Consider the following 20,721-nt stretch of genomic DNA (forward strand, 5'->3'; position numbering starts at 1 on the left):
TTATTTAGGCTGGAGATTAATTAATAGCTAGTGAACGACATTATTTTGTGGAAAAGCGATGCATGCGCAAATGGACTACCGTACCCGTAGCCTCGAGACATTAAGATACCGCTACCGTCCCCGTAGCCCCTGCGAACAAAAATACATTTGATACCTCTGCTATAGTTTGCAACATCACAAAAACGGCAATTTTCGTGCCCATCCGAGGACGGTTAACGTTTTCCGAACATTCCAAGAACATAACTCTCTCACCAAGTAAAACCAATAAATGCATAACGATATGGGAATGTTCTTAGAATATTTTTGGCTAATGTAACCAAACTAGAACCTCCAGCGAATGTTACGAGAATGTTCCGTGTTTGCTGGGATGGAATATGTCTCAATAAAAAAGGTAAATAAACACGAAATGTATTGTAAGGCTGGTTTTCGATATGTCTCGTACTCGTCGATCAGTGAGCGTAGACAGTGATAGTCGGTGTATAATATAGGTCATATAGACGGGTTTATTCTAATTCATATGCGACTCCATACACAAACACAACCACCGTACGCGGGTGCCACACCTATCCTCTCGAACATTCTTGTTTTCGCCTTTTCAGGTCGAACATTCAGGTCGAACATTCGCGAACATTCAGGTCGCGGCCTGGAATCTCATTATGCCGTGATGACGCACTGCATGTCCATTGCCCTATCAGGAGGTTTAGCTGGCCGTATTGATTAGTCCCTTATGCTAACCGGTGCAAACGTGCCTGGAAGGCTGGACATGTTTTGATGAGTCATCCTATTTCGCCATCGTGGTGCCGTCGTGGTGCAATCCTTCCAGTTCGATCGACGACCAGCATGACTCATTGCCCTGTGGCGCAATCTTATATTGTATAGTATTAGTATTACTGTGCCACAGTATTTACTACCAAATACTCTCTTTGGTACCAAATACCAAATACCAAATTACCAAATACTTCTCTACTCTCTTTCGCCTATTATTGCCGATAACTTCCTGTAAATGCCGTTCAAATGCTTCTCTGCAACACACGACTACACCGCCCGCACGCCGCTGTGCACAAACAACACATATTATCAGGAGTAAATAATGACAAAAAAATTCCTTAAATTTGTCATTATTAACTCTTGATATTATTATAATTATTATAGTTTAGTGCCCGAGATGCGTGATGCCATCCGGGTACCCTGGGTCTGGCGTGCTTCTAGCACTGAGAGTAGTGTACGCAACTCAAACACTCAGTGTAGAGCACGCCAGACCCAGGGTACCCGGATGATATTGATGTAACCAAGAGTACATAATAGAGATTGATGTAATTGTCTCCCATTATGTACTCTTGATGTAACCTACATATAGGGGTAATATAGGTAGTAATAATTTTAGCCAGTTCGTAGTAAGCCAAGGCGTTGTGTGAGTCACAGGTCCCCGGGTCCATTTGTTGGGGGAAAATCGATGAAATCTCGAGTGGGGCAGTGTGGCGCTCAATGCTGGTTCAGTCTACGTATATGAACAGGCCGGCGCCGGAAGCAGTTTTGGATTGGGGGGGGGCAAAGACGCTAAGTGGCTCACCGATTTTTTTTATGCGTGTGTGCGTGAGCGCGTGTGGCGCGAGCATTGTGGTGTGCGTGAGCGTGTGTTGTGTTTGAGCGCGCGGTGTCGTGTGCGTGAAGGCGGTCGGGCCGTGTGTGCGACGTGTGTTCGCGTGTGGCGTAGCGCGTGTGTGGCGTGAGCGCGTGTGTGCGACGTGTGTGGCGTGAGTGCGGGTGTGTGAGTGCGTGTGTGCGCACGTGTGTGCGTGAGCGCGTGGTGTGGCGTGAGCGCGTGTGAGCGGAGCGCATGTGTGGCTGAGCGCGTGTATGCGACCGTGTGTGCGTGTGCTGACGTGTGTGCGTGAGCGCGTGTGTGCGATGTGTGTGCTGAGCGCGTGTGTGTGATGTGTGTTGGGGGCTGAGCGCGTGTATGCGACGTGTGTGAGTGAGCGCGTGTATGGCGACGTGTGTGCCGTCGTGCGAGCGTGTGTGCGTGAGCGCGTGTGTGCGACGTGTGTGGCGTGAGCGCGTGTGTTGGCGGCGTGCTGTGCGTGAGCGCGTGTGTGGAGACATGTGTGCGTGAGCGCGTGTGTGCGGACGTGTTGTGCGTGAGCGCGTGTGTTCGGCGTCGTTGCGTGAGCGCGTGTGTGCTTGAGCGCGTGGTGTGTGACGTGGGGTGCGTGAGCGCGTGTGGTGCGTGAGCGTGTGTGTGCGTGAGCGCGTGGTGCGTGAGCGCGGTGTTGTGCGTGAGGGCGAATGCTGTGCTGAGCGGGTGTGTGTTGATGTGTGTGCGTGAGGCGCGTGTATCGCGACGTGTGTGTGTGAGCGGCATGTGTGTGACGCGTGTGTGCGTGAACGGCGTGTGGGCGACGTGGTGTGCGCTGAGCGCGTGTATGCGACGCTGTGTGCGTGGCGGCGTGTGTGCGTGAGCGCATGTGTATGACGTGTGTGGCGTGAAATGCGTGTGTGGCGACATGGTGTGCGTGAGCGCGTGATGCGTAACGTGTGTGCGTGAGCCGCGGTGTGTGCATGAGCGGCGCGTGTGCGACGGTGTGTGCGTGAGTGCGTCGTGTGTGGACGTGGGTGCGTGAGCCGCGTGTGTGTGACGTGGGTGCGTGAGGCGCGTATTGTGCGGGCGTGTGTGGGCGTGAGCGCGTATGTCGCGGCGTGTGTGGCATGAGGCGCGTAATGTGCGGGCGTGAGCGTCAATGACACGCAAACGCGGCGCAGGCGAAAACTATAAGAATGGATGTATAATTAGTTTTTTGACGTTTAGAATTAAGTCTTAGGGCTCGCATGACACTTTATTTTTTCTTGTCCACTCTTCTTTTTTTTTGGGGGGAAGGCGGTTTAGTTTTGCCGCCCCCCGCCCACTTTTTTGGATTGGGGGCGGCCGCCCCCCTTGCCCCCCCCACTACCGGTGCCTCTTCCGGTATATGTACATTGTATTCTGTGTACGTGTACACGCACGCATGTGTACGTGCACACACACACACGCACGCACGCACGCACCTGTACGTGCAGACGCGCGCACGTGTACGTGCACACGCACGCACACACGCACGTGTACGTGTACACGCACGCACGCACGCACGCACGCACGCACGTGTACGTGTACACGCACGCACGCACGCACGCACGCACTCTTACGTGCACACGCACGCACGCACGCACGTTTACGTGCACATGCACGCACGCACGCACGTGTACGTGCACACGCACGCAAGCACGTGTACGTGCGCACGCCCGCACGCCCGCACTCTTACGTGCACACGCACGCACGCCCGCACGTTTACGTGCACATGCACGCACGCACGCAAGCACGTGTACGTGCGCACGCCCGCACGTGTATGTGCACACGTACGCACGCACGCCCGCACGTGTACGTGCACACGTACGCACGCACGTGTACGTGCACACGCACGCACGCATGACGGATGTGTACGTGCACACGCACGCACGCACGCACGTGTACGTGAACACGCACGCACGCGCATGCACGTGCACACGCACGCACGCACGCCCGCACGTGCACGTGCACACGCACGCGTTCACGTGTACGTGCACACGCACGCACGCCCGCACGTGTACGTGCACACGCACGCACGCCCGCACGTGTACGTGCACACGCACGCGTTCACGTGTACGTGCACACGCACGCACGCACGTACGTGTACGTGCACACGCACGCATGCACGCACGGCCGCGCGCACGTGTAGGGCCTACGTCCACACGCACGCACGCACGCACGTGTACGTGTACGTGTACACGCGAAGACTGTATCATTACAACGACACAGATGCATTCGTATGTGTACTGTACGGTCGAAAGACGAAATATTTTGTTACAAATGACCCGACTCAGGAGATTTCGTGGCTAAATTCGCGCATGCGCAGACTGTAACGACGAACCATATAGTGTTGTGTATACCAGAGCATATAAATCAACTGAATATAACATATAAATCAGTTGATTTATATGCTCTGCTGATACTCTATAGAGCTCAGGTCACAATATATAGTCTCTATTACATTTCTATATGACCCTTCTATGGCCGGTAGTATATATATAGCATAGTATATAGTATATAGTATGTAGTAGTAGCTAGTATATGCGGTAGTGGGAGTGGGTAGCGTGGTGGTCACGTGTCGTATGACGGCCACTGATCTCTATAATATAATCTTATTAATTATTATAATAATTATAATAATAATATAATATAATAATATAATATAATAATATAATATAATAATATAATATAATAATAATTATATTATTATAATGATTATATTATAGAGATCAGTGTCAGTGATGACGGCACGTCTGTGGTCTGTCTACGTCTTAAATCAGTGACGCTAGATGGCAGCAGGCAACAGAAACATTGGAAAACACGATTTCATGAAGGTTTTTACCATCGTCTTAAAAAATCCCTAAATAAGTTTCTTGGCTACATTGAATGCGGATGACAAAGCCTATAAGTTTGTAAATGATGTGCGGAACAACCAACAAACAATGAGGAGTTTTACCAGCTTTAAAATAATGGATATGGGGTGAAATTCTCAAAGCTGAACCGCAAAAAAGGAAAACACCATAAACTCGTCTTCTGCCTCAGTGCCTGCCACTCGCGAATAAGGTAGCTCTTTTCAAACAATGCTTGAGTCTGAACACATGTAGTTGTCATAAGATATTCGAATCAAACACGAGGGGGAGCGGTAAAGAGAGTAAGTGTCACTTATTCCATCTGGATTACTCACATGGCAGTTGCGGCCGTTGTTTTTGTCACTGCATGACTGATGACACTGACAGTAGGATCAAGTCTCGACTCTACCCCCCCCCCCCAACCACCACCACCACGCGGCCAAGACACACTGCAGCGACAGCGACCGACCGTAACGACAAACGACTTCAGAAAATTAGAAACTATTGTTTCCTATGAGCCATATTGCACACACACGCGACAACGACCGGCGACAACCTCGATGACAAAAATATGTAGGAACGTTTCTATTCTCCAGCGACAGTCGCGAGCGACACTTTACAAATAGCCAATCGCAGCCGTTTCCATCGGCACGTGACATAACGATCACGTCATAAATAACCCATAATGCTAGCCAAGACGTAGACTGGTCTCCGGTGCTAAACTCGCGCCGCATGTCACAAACAATGGGGCCGCAAACCAGTCTAACCAAAGCGTGCAGGCTGTGGCAAGCTAGACACAGTACGTACAGTACATGATAATTTGCTACGTATATTTTACTTTATTATCTTAGGCGGTGCAGCACTGAGCACACGCACGCATGCGTGGACACTTAATAATAACATATACAGGGGCAGATCCAGGATTTTTGAAAGGAGGGTGTCCAGGAATAAATAAAGGGCACTTTTTCCTGGTGTTTTAAAAAGCTGCCGAAGGCTACTTCGGGGGGACCTCCCCCAAGAAATTTTTTTTTAATTGGTGTGGCATTCTGAGAGCATCGGAGCAGTAATTTTGATGTCTAGAATGAAACAAAATCATCAGATCCGGTCCCCCGGACGCCTCGCAGACCCCTATTTGCCCATTTGTAGGTTTTTATAACGAATTTATATATATATAAGTAAATTTTATCAGAAAAACTAGCCCTAACAAAATTAGGATGAACTTTTTTAGGGCACTTTGAAATTAAAGGGGGGGGTCCGGACCCCCTGGACACACTAGACGATCTGCAGCCGGATATACGCGCGAAGCGCGAACAGCGCCGCTTTGACTCGAATTTCGCTTGCTCCTCTACTTTAGAAACATTACCGACGGCCTTCTGGGTACTACAGAAAGCCGGCATAATCGGTTCAACTTCGAGGAGTTGTGGCGACATGCAGAAGTCTTTCGACTTTGCACGTAGGGCAGAGAATAAATCCCAAATGCTCGTTATTTGTTGCGTGTGTGGCTCGCCGCGCGTGCTCCTTATTCGCTGTAGAAAAAATAATTTCCCTTTTCGCTGTGCTTCATGCCCTGACATATAATTGGAAGTTATCTTCCGAACCCATAAGATGGACGCAACGAGTCCATCTAACGGTACCCATTTTCAAGTTTTTAAAAAAAAAACCGCTTGGCTCGACCTTAAGACGTGCGCCGCGGTGCCCACAGTTTGACACGCTCAGCGAATAACTCACTTCATGCTAGCCAACGATAGTTGCCTGAGTGATAGGTCGGTAGCCGTCTAACGCCCTTCAATCCGTCCATTACCACTCCGCATCTTTTCGATAATCCATTCTTAACGCACCAATGTTGATGTATCTGATGTTGCCATTATGATTATCACGATGCTTATCTGCGGACTTCTGGAAAAGCTCAGCCTTCGTGGCCTGGCTCAGCGCGTGGCACGTGGCGTCGTGGCTATGAGAATTTACTTCAGTCTCATGTTGTGATTATTCGCCAGATGACATAAGTTCTCTTCAAAGATGTTGGATGAGTATTTCTTTGGAAATCGTTTGGAGAGCGTACGTACAGCCATTTTGCATATATTACATCGTCCCAGCGTGCTGCTGTATAGCAAAAACTTTCTTACCCCTGCGGTCGCAGGCGGGGGGCCCTGATTGCTTTTGTGCCGGAAAAACTCTCGCCAAAAAAACTTGGGAACTCGGCCTGCCCATCGCACTTACCCTTGATCTGGTGAACCCTACTATATTATACAGCTGCCAGCTCATCCATAGCTCCTACGACAACGACAACGTCAATACACACGTAGTATATCTTAAACGCCTAGGCAATACCTGCTTCTTTGGAGCTAGTCGAATCTATGATCTTGCAGTGCAGCCTTGAATCTTGAGTGCAGACTTGCAGTCCTCCATACACTGATTATGCTACAGTCTTGTCGAGCTATTTTACATTATACTATCATTATCATAGTGACGGGAAGTTGTTGCTAGTGTACGCGCACTGCTGCTATACTGATCCAAGTATAGACTGATATAGCTGAAGGACTAGTATAGTAGTGTTTACTGGACAACCTGTAAATTAACTCCATATCTACAACTTAATTCATAACGGGCTCATTGTAATACATGAAATTGAATAAACCCTGAGGCTGAGTTGTTCCAATTCTATGTATATACATGGTCATATTTTTACTGCCTATAGCCTAGAGTCCTAACATATATACGTATGTATTGCGACGTATGCTATGTGTTTGTGCGCGTTTATGCATGTATTGCCTACGTGTTCTCGGCTTAGCCTTAGCTCACTCGCATGGCGTAATCGAGGGGAGCGTAGTCCGCAGTCTATATATGCCTTTTCCTTGCCCCAGCCATTTCCATTACTGTGGCACAGAGTTCGCGAACCTGCTGCTATTGTTAAAGAATTTCGCTCAGTCTTGTTGTTTGATTTTTCGGCCGTCACACCAGCCTATTTGTTAACGCCAAGAGAGAAATTTATGTTTTTATAACAAGGTCGACACTGTCAGTCCCAAATGTCTCTACCCTCTGTGTCCCCCACTAATTGCGGACTGGTTCGCTGTGCAGCTTGATGGATCGTGTGCGCCGGCCAAAATCATTCGGCGCACGCGATCCATCAGCCTGCTCGCAGCGCTGCATACTGTCGTATGACGCTTCCCGCGGATCGGCGTGCGCACTTGCGCGGAATTATGCGCGCGCAAAGAAATCTGCCGCTATAGCCGCTTGCGGATCAACACCTCCTTTCGGCAACGCCGTCTCTAGTATCCCGTCTCATCTGGATCCGCTCCTGATATATATATATTACGTAGGTCCACGTTTTACAACAGGGCTTACTTAGCGTTTCAGCTTAACACAGGCGTCGTAAATATGAAAATCGCAAAACAAAAACCAGATTATAATGCAATTAAATGAAATTGCTATCAATTCCACCCATAAATGGCACCACAATGCACATGAAAATCAAAAGAGCTAATATTGCCGTTCTTGACTCACAGCGTCTGACCTGCGATGGTTATTGAGTTCAGCGATTTTTTTGTTAGTTTACAATTTTTTACGGTAACTTTTTAAAAGCGTTAATGCTGACAAAAGTCGCTTAATATGGACCAGAGTAAAAACGGCGACCACCTGTATAAATGTATACATACATATTATATATATATATATATATATATACATATATATATATATATATCAGAAGTAGATAATAGGGAAGGAGTGTGACTTCAATAAACAAGGGAAATTCGTCATTTACTAGCCTTAGAATACCTACACGTAACTCAACCAACTTGAGCTCAAATGGTACACAGTACATTCGCCTAGCATCTTGCGAAATAGTTTCTCGTATACACCTGCAATCCGGAGATACAGACTAAAACGTACGACACGATTTTCCATTATGTTAAAACTGAATGTATAAACCGCCTAACTTGAAACAAAAGGCAGCTACTAGCGACTCTTGCGCACTCGGCGATGCGGTGTGTCTTGCTAGTAGCTATTCGTAGGTATTCTAAGGCTAGTAAATGACGAATTTCCCTTGTTTATTGAAGTCACACTCCTTCCCTATTATCTACTCCTGATATAATATATATATATATATGTATGTGTGGCTGTGTACTGTAACGTGAGTGTGGTGGGCGGATTTGTACCCCCGGGGGGGGGGGGCACTTCCTATATATTGTATGGTAGATATGTGCTGCGGTTATGACCCTCCCTTTTCACATATTTTGAGTCCCGGAGCATAGGTCCTACTTTTTTCCGCACCGGAGACTCCCCTTTTCACATATTTCCCGTCCTGGAGCATAGGTCCTACTTTTTTCCACACCGGAGACTCCCCTTTTCACATATTTCCTTTTCCAAAACCCCCTTTTCACATGTATATATATTTCCCGTTCCTGCGCATGTCATACTTTTTTCCGCACATTCTGGAGCCCCCCAAATTCCATCTCTCAAGTGGCACATACCTACCCTATTTTGTAGTGAGTGCCCCTCCCCAGATTTGTTCCCGCTGCCAGTGGTTTTTGTGGTTATAGCTGCCCGCAAAGAGTTGAATGTGATCTTTTGTTACCGACAGGTAAAACAAGCCAGTTATACTAACCATCAATGGGTGTAAAAGGACTGTGGGACATACTAGATCCAGTGCAGAAGTACACCACCCTGCAGGACCTGGAAGGCCAGACTTTAGCCGTGGACATGAGTGCTTGGGTGGTGGAAAACCAACTGCAGGGTGTGCAGAGGCATTTGCTGAATGCACATGTCAGGTAATTTTCTTTTCTAATCAGCAGGAGTGTGGGTTTGCATTTGTATTTAAAAAATGATAAATATGTGTGCTAGCATCTGGACAAGAAATCTGATAGATTTGACATTTACGTACTATTAGAATGAATACCTCTATTTTCCCAACTTTCGATTTGACAGTACAATCTTTTGAAAAAATCACTAAAAATCAGACAGCACTATTATTTATCATTGGTACTTTGCGTGGATTTGTCATTTCTTACAATATTATTTGGTTCTGGGGAAAGCTTTTGGTTCAGAGCAAATTCAAGTAGTTGTGGCTCTATGGCAACTTGCATGCACAATCACTGTTATAGATGAAGGTAGAGAATCGATCGTGGTGAGTGCAATAATAAGTATACTCTGATATGTACTAATTCCAGGAACCTTTTCTTCCGAGTCTCCTACATGATACGCCATAACATCAAGCTAGTGTTTGTAACTGAGGGAACGGCCCCAGCTGTTAAAGCCAGCACCATTGCAAAGAGAAGAGAGAAGCTACCCTGTCACTCAGAATCTAAGCAGCCAAGCAATGGGCATCCAAATATGAAGAGAAATTATCTCAAAGGATTATCAAAGCCAGTACGTAGTAATCATTGCCACTACTATTGCTGATAGGGTCTATGTCCCCCAGGGTACTGCCGGAACGTACTCTGGTACTAAATACTACTATCTAATATGCCGGACCGTACCTCGCCTACTCCACTACGAGTCTAGGGAGTCGCCTACGCCTACTCCCTAACCCTAACCCTAACCCTAACCCTAACTCTAACCCTAACCCTAACCCTAACCCTAACTCTAACCCTAACCCTAACCCTAACCCTAACCATATTAGCTAGATAGTGATCAGGGTATGTTCCGGCAGTACCCTGGGGGACATAGATGAGACCCTATGAGCTCAGCACTACTATTGTGTGTAAAACCTTATGTATGTTTCTGTGCTGGTTAGACATAACATTTAACCACTGGGGTATATTTTACATGCCATGGCGGGTAGCGGACTATAACTTTATGCTCTGTATATATACAAAATTATATGATATATATATATATGTATGAGAAAGTTGAGTTGAAACAATTATATGTATCTAGTATACTTACAGTGCTGCACCAGAGCTGCACCCTATTGCACGCTGTTGTGGTGGCAACATATATATAAACATGTAACATTGTGGAACATAATACATATATGTGGGTGCATGCGCATATTCTGAAAGGTGAGTGGGCATTAATTATATTTCATGTATAAATTAATTGAGAAAGTTGAGCTGAAACTGTTACATTTATATGTTTTGCTTACAGTGCTGCACCCTATTGGAGCACATGGGTATTCCCTGTGTTACCAGCACAGGTGAGGCAGAGGCTACGTGTGCATTACTTAACCAGCTTGGGGTACGTATTACATTTTAACAGTGATTGTGTCATAATGAGTGCAATAATGATAATGTATTTAGTATCATATGGAAAGTGAATTGGGTTTTCATGCTTAAAGATGCTTTTCCATGCATATTTTTGTGACAAACCACTGTAAAAACGTAAGTAAATAACTCACTACACTTTAACTGAACGTTAGCTTTGAAAATAAAACTGTAAAAATATGTATCAAGCCTATATTCGCTCAACGAAAAAACAACTCGAAAGACGCGTTTCGCCGCGGTTCTGTATCATGGCGGCTAGAGTCGACGCAGGTCACGTAACCAGCACAGCCATAGCTATCATATTTACATGTGTTATAAGATATCTATGAGCAAATGCAGCCTTCATGACCTTCAGCACTTGGCAACACCGCATGGCAACAAGAGACATGTCACAATATCGCCGCAGAGCAGGAAAAGTAAATGCTGTTTGAAACATTCGACCCGACACTTTAACTTTGTAGTCTAAAAGCTTCGATTGAACGTATTCCCGGGCATTTTTTTTACCTATATCATACATATATAGGCAAGTACAAACGTGCAATGTTAAAATAATTCATTTTTGCCTGATTTTATGTTTACCGCTTGAAATTTCGTGGGAAGGCACCTTTAATCATACATGGCAACATTTAAAAGTCTCTGTTATGAGTTTTTGTTTGCCGTCTTATCACGCAGATTCACATCAATTTGTGTGGTAGGTGGCGTGATTCCCTATGATGTGTTTTTCTTATGCACATTTTTCACATTTTGCATATCACTCGGGCGAATAACAGTGGTAAAAGCTTGGTTTTTAGCATGGCTTTTGTCTGCTCACAGCTAAGTCGCAGTGATGTGGTGAACCCTTTCGCAACACTTTGCTTTGGCTAAGCAGCTGCAAGACAAGTGACATTAGCAGTAGCAGCAGTAAACTTAGCAGCCCCAACATTAGCACCACCAACAGTAGCAACCACACCAGTAACAGCAACAATAGTAGCAGCCCAGCAGTAGCAGAAGCAGCAGCAGCAGCACCAACAGTAGCAGGAGCAGTAACAGCAGCAGCCTCAGCAGTAGTTGCAACAATACCACACTACCCATCAGCTGAGTACTGATGATGTGGGATGCTAGTTCGAGAGAAGCAATGAGTATATTCTAGGCCTGGTTGTAATGTTTCAGCTGGCTGATGCTGTCATTACAGAAGATGGGGATGCCTTTCTATACGGCGCTCGTACAGTTTACAGGAACTTTTCCATTTCAAAAGTAAGTCTTGATTTGTTTGTAATACATGCAAAGGTACTTGAGGTTTCAAGAGCAGGAATTATATTCGGTCTTGTGAGAATTGTTCCAGTTCTGTAAAAATACAACTTTAAGGGACAAAATGTCCATTGAAAGTGATATTGTCGCCCCAGCCCAAAGTTTTGTTATTGTTATTGGCTGGATGATCATGTTGATAATGAATTCGCTAAACGCATCCCTATTGTGAGAAAGCAAGTGGGTCTGCATTTATAAATAGACATTTTGCAGCACACTAATAATTTTACATTGAGAACATGAAACTTTTATGGGTTTTGGCTGTCACTATTCCAGCAGAAAAGTAGCAGTTATCTCATAATTGCACCTCCCTGTGTAAGCTGTTGTTGTGATTGTTGTGCCGGCAGGATGCTCACGTGGATGCGTACACTACTGACGATATCGAGCGTAGCTTGGGGCTGAGCAGACGACACTTGGTTGCGTTGGCCCTCCTAATCGGCTGCGATTACCACGATGGTGTGCCTCACATTGGCAAAGAAAAGGCCCTGCTCCTGTTCAAAACGCTGGGAGAGGACGACCCTTTGGACAGGTACATACAATGTTCAGAATATGTTCGTCGGATTTAAAGGTTATATTGAGAGTGATCTTACTTGGATGATAAATCCAAGTATGTTGGCTGGTTAGCAACAGTTTGCACAGACAGTTTAGCTGTCTTTGTCATGCTGCATGATGTTGCTTGATTGAACGTTAGTAGCATGCAGTACATGCAGGGCTTGAGTTTCGTCACGTCACCAATGACAGGTGTCGTGGTTGACCGCCTTACTTATGGCCATGCCCCTGAAATTGGAAAGTATTCACGGTAATAAACTGCCACTGTCCTACCTAATATGCATCTGCGCCCTATATTCCATGTAGTGTATGCATCAGTCTTTCTCCTTCATAAAAAGTCTTGTTAAAAACTCAGTGGCCACGATAACCCTTTAGTTAAAGGAAATGTTTGCCTAAGTGAAATAATTGATCTGTAAATGTAATATATGATGTAAATGTGGTTTTATGGTATTTTTCATTCAACTTCTGTCACACGGTCATTGATATTGCCATTATCCACCTTTGCAGATTTAAACGTTGGACAAATGATCGATGGTTTAATGATTTACCGACTGCTGAATCTATTGGAAAATTAAAGCACTGTGTGAGATGCAAGCATCCAGGTTGGTGGCTTGATTTAACTCTAAATGCTGTCTCAATATACGTCACTTGACACTGGCTCGAGATTCTTCAGTGATTTTAGAAGAGGCGAGAGATTATGTCGAGCAATTATTCGGTTCATTAATCGTATCCAACTGATATATTTTGTCGAATGATGAATGTCAACATCCTCAATGCCCGGCACCATTGCCAAACCACGTCTCAACTGTTTTGCGAAGTTGTGTTATAGGTAACTTAGATCAAATCTCACATCACATTTAGTCAAACATGTATTAACAGATGTCATGAGATGGACAGACATGTGTCTATAAAAACCAATTTTGGGCATTTACCTTGATTGTCACTTATACGGTGAAACCACCAAGCTATATAAAGGAAACCTGGCGATAAAGGGAAATTTTGTGGTGTTCCGTGAGTGACCCGTAGCTGTGACTGTATTTCAGGCCAAAAAAGGCAGCATCAGAAGACCGGCTGCATCCACTGCAGCAGCGCCATAAGTTGCGTTCCCAGCGACGATGGTTATGAGTGCAAGTGTGAGTGGCACCAGCAGAAGGTGATAGCAGACAAGCATGCTGTGGAGCTGCGAGTGAGGAAGGAGGCTCTCACTGTGCCAGGATTCCCTAGTGATGAGGTATGTCAGTAAACACAGCGATTCGGATTTCCCGTCATGTCCGCAGTTTCAGAATGTGAAATTATTTAAATGTGTCACGACACAAGACTGTCAGAAGTAGGCAATCCAATCAGATTGGCGGCTAATACAATTACTAGTACTGAATAATAATTCGATTTAAATTTTATTAGTAGTTTATTATTTAAACAAATTTAATACTAACACTAGTAATGAACTAATACATTGAACTGTGTTATAGATATTTTATCTTGAAGTTGCTACTATACTGTGATTATTGCTGGAACTTACAATGTGCATTATACAAAGAGCTATATCCCATTTAAAAAGTGGGGCCCTACATTCTTTCACATCCTTCATTCTCTCATGCGCCTGTGCCGAGAGTACAATGTGCATGGATGCAAATGTCCACAGCCTGGTACACATAATAGTTGCGTTGGCTATTTCTAGATAATAAAAGAATTTCTGAATTTCAATGAGGACATGCCAAAGGAACCATTCGTGTGGAGGCGACCAAAGCTTGATATGATCGTTGTAAGTAAACATTTCCACAGCTTCCATTTTTAACCAATAGGCACTTGGCTTCTAAAATGATTGGCATATATGTCTGAGCACGATAAACCCGCCTCCTGGATACTGTTGCTAGGTTGGGAAAGTTGGCCGACTTCATGGATGTTTTTCATGTGCGCATGCCAGATAGTTGACATTGCAGCTCTTAGTACGTTACTAATCACCATTTTTAGAATGCCCATTGTGCAACACTGATTTGCTCGAGCTACTAGAAGCCTACATTAGTCAATCATTCCAGATGGATGTTATCCCCTAGCGAACATGTGGGAGGAATATAGTTATGCACTGTGTGCTGCCGCCAGGTGTCACCACTGTCATTGTCACCCCTTTGTGTTGCTTATATCTTAGAAGTTATCCACTTTTTTTGATACACGGCCTAATTATACCACCGTCCTGCGGAATATTCTTGATATTGTTTCTCCCCACTATGTCCTTGTTTCTTTAACCCTATTTATTAGCTCACCTTGACATCGTCATTAAACATTGTATTGACCAATGACAGATTCTTAAACAGCCACATTAACTAGGATTGTAACCTCCATATGATTGAAGAGGGGTTACTGTTAACTAAGTGATGATTGCAGGGAATGTTGGGAGCACAGCTTCACTGGGATCCAGTAGATGTTGTGAAAAAAGTCATTCCTCTAATAACTGCATGGGACCTGCAGGATATTGCCACCAGGGGGCGTACCAATCCACAGCACATGAAGCCCATAAGGTATTATAAATGAGATAAACTGTATTCCATGTAGGTTGAATTTCCAAGTTGAATTTGACTGGTTCCGAGTTTCTAGGTTATAAATTAGAAGCTATGATAAAATCATGAGATGACATGAAGATCCTTTGTGAAGCCCTTATAAATGTTCTTTATGCAAGAAAGTGACAAATATTGGACAACAACATGAAATTGTTACATCTAATAGTACATTAAATTGTCAATAATTAAGATGAATATTTCTATCTAGTGTTGTTATTTCTACTTCAGAATTGTACAAAGCAGAGTAGCACAAGGAATAGATAGCTTGGAGGTGGAATGGGAGAAACTAGGTAAAGTATGAGTGAATGCAATGATTTAACTAGTATATATGCAGAAGTAAGCAATAATTATAATATATATAATATGCTGTGTGTTGTTAAAGCCGCACAATGCGCATCCAAATGCTAATTTCTCCAGTACTAGGCTAGCAAATACTTTGTGTCATGCATAATCACACTACCTTATGACAAAATAAACTAGTTCCTCCCATTTCACTGCGCGTTGTCTTATAAAAGGTATTTGAAAATACCTCCAATGTTGTTCAAATTCTCCGATGTTGTTGACAGTTTCGCGTTGCTCTCCCAAGCAACCGTGCAGCGGTGCTGCGGTAGAGCGGTACGGGTGTAGCAAAGATAAAACATGTGACGTCACCTAACCACTTCGAGGCTAAATTGTTTGGCAAACAAGTCGGCGTTGGCGCCAGAATGCCAGTTTTCTCACCTCTTTCTTGTGGGTTTTAAGCAAACACGCAGTGAAATGGGAGGAACTGGAGTTTATTTTGTCATAAGGTAGTGTGATTATGCATGCCACAAAGTATTTGCTAGTCTAGTACTGGAGAAATTAGTATTTGGATGCGAATTGTGCGGCTTTAAAATGCTATAATTTGTTCTTCTTTTACGGGTATATATATATATAGATAGATAGATATACAAATAGATATAGATATTGTGTTTATATCCAATATCTGCAGATGGTGACAGATGGACTACATCTAGTTACTACTCTACCGTTGAGTCAGAGAAGAGTTTTAGCACTGCCTATCCTGACATGGCAAAAGCATTTTTTGATGAGCTTCTAGCCAAGAGGGCAAAGAAGAAATCAAAGCGAAAAAATGAAAATGGTAAGTGAATAGAAGTTATTATATTGGCTTCATATTTCTCTTGGAGAATTTTTATAAAACTGGTAGATAAATTATTATTCCAGTACAGTTGGATTACTATTGTTTTTGTTGTAATAAGTATAGATCTTCTCAATATTATTTTCATCAAAACAACTAATATTTTATTTACCGAAAATGTTTTCAATGTTGCTGCTAGTAATTTTTTTTTCTGGCATACCCACTTTTTCTCTGGCTGAATTTTAGTGTACTTACTTATACTCGGTATGCATGTGAGAAATGTATTAATGACAGATTTTAAACCAAACGTTCCTTGGTCTTTTACAGATCACACTCAAACTAAATTGAGCGATTATTTCAAAGTGAAGAAATTTGCAAGTTAATTTATGATAGATTGTAAGGAACTTAACAGATATATGGATTATGTGAAGCACTGTTTAGGTCCATGTACACTTTCCCAGCAATATATTAGCTTGCGTTGCCAATTTAAGTGGCCGACATGATTGCTTTGAGCATATGTGCTAGCTGTGATGTCAGCGCAGTGCGACTGTTGTATTTTTGTACTGGTTAAATAGTAGTAAATTGGTAACTACCAGAATGGTCGAAATCTGTTGTGTGGATCAGATCTATTACATCTACCTATTGTAGTTATAGGTAGGCTTTACTTACATAACCATTGATAAGCTGCAGTTAACATTGTTAAGCAGCTTCATTAGCGGAAAAGAAGAGAACAATATTTTACCCTATTATGTAGGTCATTATAGATCATGTTTTTAATGTATATATATATATGTATGTACCTATTTATTAGCTCATCTGACGTAGTCAGGTGCAGCTTGTAGAATCGCATGATTGTCCGTCCGTGCGTTCGTCCGGCTGTCCGTCAACAGTTGGGCACAAATCTTAACCGCTCGACGTACAGTCACGATATTCGGGACGTGGGGGGTAATCCGAAAACGAGTAGGGATGTCGAAGCTGGGGGTCAAAGGTCAAGCGGTGTAAAAGAAGGGGGAACATTCCCTCCTTAACTTAAGGTATAGGGAGGAAATGCAGAATTGCGGCACAAATCTAAACGGCTTGACCTAGGCTCGTGATAGTCGGTGTATAGCATCATGGTAGGAAAAGCCATCACTGTGCCTAAATTAGAGGTCACAGGTCAAAGGTCAATGGGGCAGAGGGCAGATTTTAGACATTTTCTGAGGACATGGTCTGACGGAGCGATTGAAAAACTTTTTTGTTTCAGCAGTGACCTACCATTTTTATGGCTTTATTGAAAGGACCGTGAAATGTACTTTCTGCTGACATGCGAAGAGTAAGTGTCGGATAACCTTTTGACCCTCAAGAGGAGGGTTAAACATTGATTTGTTGACTGTTAACAAAGGACTGAACTGCTTTTGCTATTATTAGAGCCCATACCTGTGCGAATGTGAGGCTACAGTTGCACAGTTTAATTGCAAAGGCAAATGTTTGTTGAACAAGGTTTACGCTCCTTAAATCATATTATTTTTTAAAGCAGTCTGTCTATAGCACCCTGAAGGCTGAATCAGTGAATGCTCGTTTGGGTAGGCAAAAACACGGGGCAGCCCATGGCTGGCACGCTTCTAATCATAATTGTTGCCTGCCAACCTGCAATGCACATGTGTCTGCAATGCATAGAGATTAGGTGGGTGCGAAAGTGTAGCTGATATATTTGTTCGAATTGGCTACGAAAGTCAAACAAGAATAAAGAAGACTTATAGGTATAAGACGTCTTGCTATGCACAAATGAATTTATCAGCAGCACACCAGACACCAGATGAGCCCTGTCACACTGTGGCACTTGTTATTTATGTATTGCTTTTAATTGTTCTTTTTTGACTCTTCTGTTATCATTGCAAAAATATGATATATTGCAGTTATATATATATATATACTTATATGTCGAATAAATTGTGGTTAAAATACATTCGTTATGTACTAAAAAGATATGTTTGTGTTTTTATTTTTAGTTTGCAACTCTATTTTGCAGGCAAGAAAAAGAAAGATGGGGACAAACACAGCAAGGTTGCTATTGGAACTCAGAATACTCTTGAAAAAAATTCAATTGGTTGCTCTGATGATATCGAGTCACTCACTCATGGTCTGCAGAGGGTTGGGCTTAGTGGTCATAAAATGACCGAGAATGTGCTCGAAGTCAGAAAGAAAGTCAGTCTCGTTGAGTTGGGAAAATCTGCGAGAGACGAAAAAACATGCGATCGTGTTAGAAAGCCTGCAGAGGATGGAGTTTATAACACCATCGCTAATCGAGAAAGTCGTGACACTGAAACCATAGAACTGCAACCAGATACTTCATTCACATCGGTGTTTGAGGGAAAGGACGATCGGCGATTTATTTCCACCTTTGACTTGCAACCATGTTCGTCAAAACGTGATGGCACTTCGCTCTTGCCTTACCAGGGGACTGACCCTGAAGATGCACAACAACGTGAAGCAGGATGCATCTCCGAGGAAAGCTCGGACGATGGCGAGGATGGAGGCCTGCTGCAGCGCATCATGGCTCGGAGAAAAGCCGCAGATACGTTGACAAGTGGTGACGGACGGGCGCCGACCGCGGCTGCCATTTGTCATGTTGGAGATACTCGGCTAGCGTCAAGCGGCGATCGGATTCGTCTCGTCGATGACAGCGACGGTGACGGTACGGTTTTGCTGACGTCATCGGACGAGTCTGACGCAGGAGAGATAGTCAATGGCGGAACGGAGAAAGGAAAAACCAAAGTATTGACGTACTGTGGGCAGGAAACGCGTTCGGAATCGTCTGTGGCTGTCGTCGAGGCAGTAAATGGCATCTGTACCACCACCGAGGCTGAAAGTGGTTTTGCGTCCGAACCCCGAAAGATCATAAGTGGAACGCTGTCTGCAACAAATCGCCTTGGTGCCGTCGGCGATGGTACTGGTAACCATAACATGGACTCAGACCAACTGGTCGTATGCACACAATCATGGAAGAAGGCAAGTACATGCCAGGGCGAAAACCTCAAACAGTTGTTTTACACTAAGACAGGTGATCCAGTTGCTGACAGCAACCGACGTGAGGAGTCAACATTCTTGTCAGCATTGCGCGCGGAAGTCGATGTTAGAACTACTCCCTTGCAGCTACATCCTCCTGCAGGCAGGCAGACCGGTTGCTGCGCATCGTCACCTTACAACGCCAGCGACGACCTGTTCGCAAGTTATGCCGAGGTCACACCTACTAGGACACTGTGCCCCTCTGATGCGACGTCTGGGTGTGCTAGTGGCTTGCGTGATTGCAATACCACTCGCTATCCGCCTATTCCAGAGTTTATCAGCACTCCAGTTGTCTGCATGCTCGATTCTACCGAGCAGTCCCCCATGTTAGAGTGTACACATACAAAAATTAAACATTCGACTAGCACCCCGAATTTGCTAGAGGGTGGGCATGCAGAACTGAGGAAATTTGTATATAGCAAGGGCATCCATGGAGAAAGAGATGCCTTCTCTCCAACTGGTAACAGAAATGTGTGCCATGATCTAGCACCAGAGGGAGCTGCGTGCCCTCATTGTTCTGCTAATGTAACCACGACATTGCATGCACCAACATGCCGTATACGCATCGATGGAAATCCTCGACCCACGACGGTCTCCAGCGAGAATCTTTGTCGTGTCAATATTCCTCCAGGTAATGCCCAGCAGATGATTGAATTTGGGCTTACCGTGTCATCGGCAGGGATCAATACGTCCATAGAAAGCCTAGCCACTGTAGTTGCAGCTAGTGAGGACCAAGCGAGCAACGTGTGCTCTTACTTTGATAATGTCGACGATAGTCCACTTCCACTTGCCGAGCGGCTAAAGCGAAGGCTGAATAAGTAATCGTGTGTGGTGTAGGATTATATCAACTTGTTAACAGGCATAAATAATATTTACATTATATTTTATATTTACCCATCAACCCACTGTTGTTAATTTACTCATGTGCTGTGATGGAGAAGGGGTGCTATGTGCTTGGGGCTACTTGCCAGCAACACAATAATCTTTGCTGTTATAAGTGAAGGCACTCGGTACTTGATATGGATCTTCCTACTCTCCCACCAGGAAATTACAATATGTAAAAATGTCATATATATCAGTAGTTATTTTCCTTATAATAAAACGTTTTTAAACAAATTGTGTGCACGATGAACATTGAATTTAGCCATGAACTGTGCAAAGTATATTCCTTGCGTTCTACGTCTCATGTTCAAATCTATGATCGGGCTCCTTGCAGCTGTTAATGAAAATGAGTTCAGAAACGATGTATTTACACTGTAATAAGTAAATACATATTTCAAATGATTGCTCAGTGCAGGATATCTATCTCTATCTCTATCTCTTTCTCTCTCTCTCTCTCTCTTAATCAGATCTCTCTCTCATCTCTCTCTCGTCTCCTCTCTGCTCATCGTCTCTCTCTCTCTTTTCTCTCTCTCCTTCTCTCTCTGCTCTCTCTACTCTTCTCTCTCTCTCTCTCTCTCTCCTCTCTCTCTCTCTCTCTCTCTCTCTCTCTCTCTCTCTCTCTTCTCATCTCCTCTCTCTC

General features: G+C 44.3%; 1 protein-coding gene across 2 annotated transcripts; it reads left to right on the top strand.

Moving 5' to 3' along the window:
• Positions 1-4,399: 4,399 nt before the first annotated feature.
• On the top strand, positions 4,400-20,327 carry LOC106810560 (flap endonuclease GEN homolog 1-like). 2 transcript variants are annotated; one of them, XM_014813946.1, is made up of 13 exons: positions 4,400-4,663; positions 9,029-9,215; positions 9,615-9,813; positions 10,534-10,623; positions 11,799-11,882; positions 12,281-12,462; positions 12,990-13,084; positions 13,526-13,713; positions 14,161-14,244; positions 14,865-14,998; positions 15,266-15,327; positions 16,008-16,157; positions 18,163-20,327. In XM_014813946.1, the coding sequence occupies exons 2-13, from the start codon at positions 9,058-9,060 to the stop codon at positions 20,019-20,021; spliced, it is 3,285 nt and encodes a 1,094-aa protein (XP_014669432.1). In that variant the 5' UTR covers positions 4,400-4,663; positions 9,029-9,057; the 3' UTR covers positions 20,022-20,327. The 2 variants fall into 2 exon arrangements, with proteins under 2 accessions (XP_014669432.1, XP_014669433.1); XM_014813947.1 differs by lacking the exon at positions 18,163-20,327 and adding an exon at positions 16,482-16,990.
• The last annotated feature ends 394 nt before the right edge of the window (positions 20,328-20,721 follow it).

This window comes from Priapulus caudatus, unplaced genomic scaffold (genome assembly GCF_000485595.1).
Source record: "Priapulus caudatus unplaced genomic scaffold, Priapulus_caudatus-5.0.1 Scaffold452, whole genome shotgun sequence".
In the NCBI taxonomy this organism is placed as follows: Eukaryota; Metazoa; Priapulida; class Priapulimorpha; order Priapulimorphida; family Priapulidae; genus Priapulus; species Priapulus caudatus.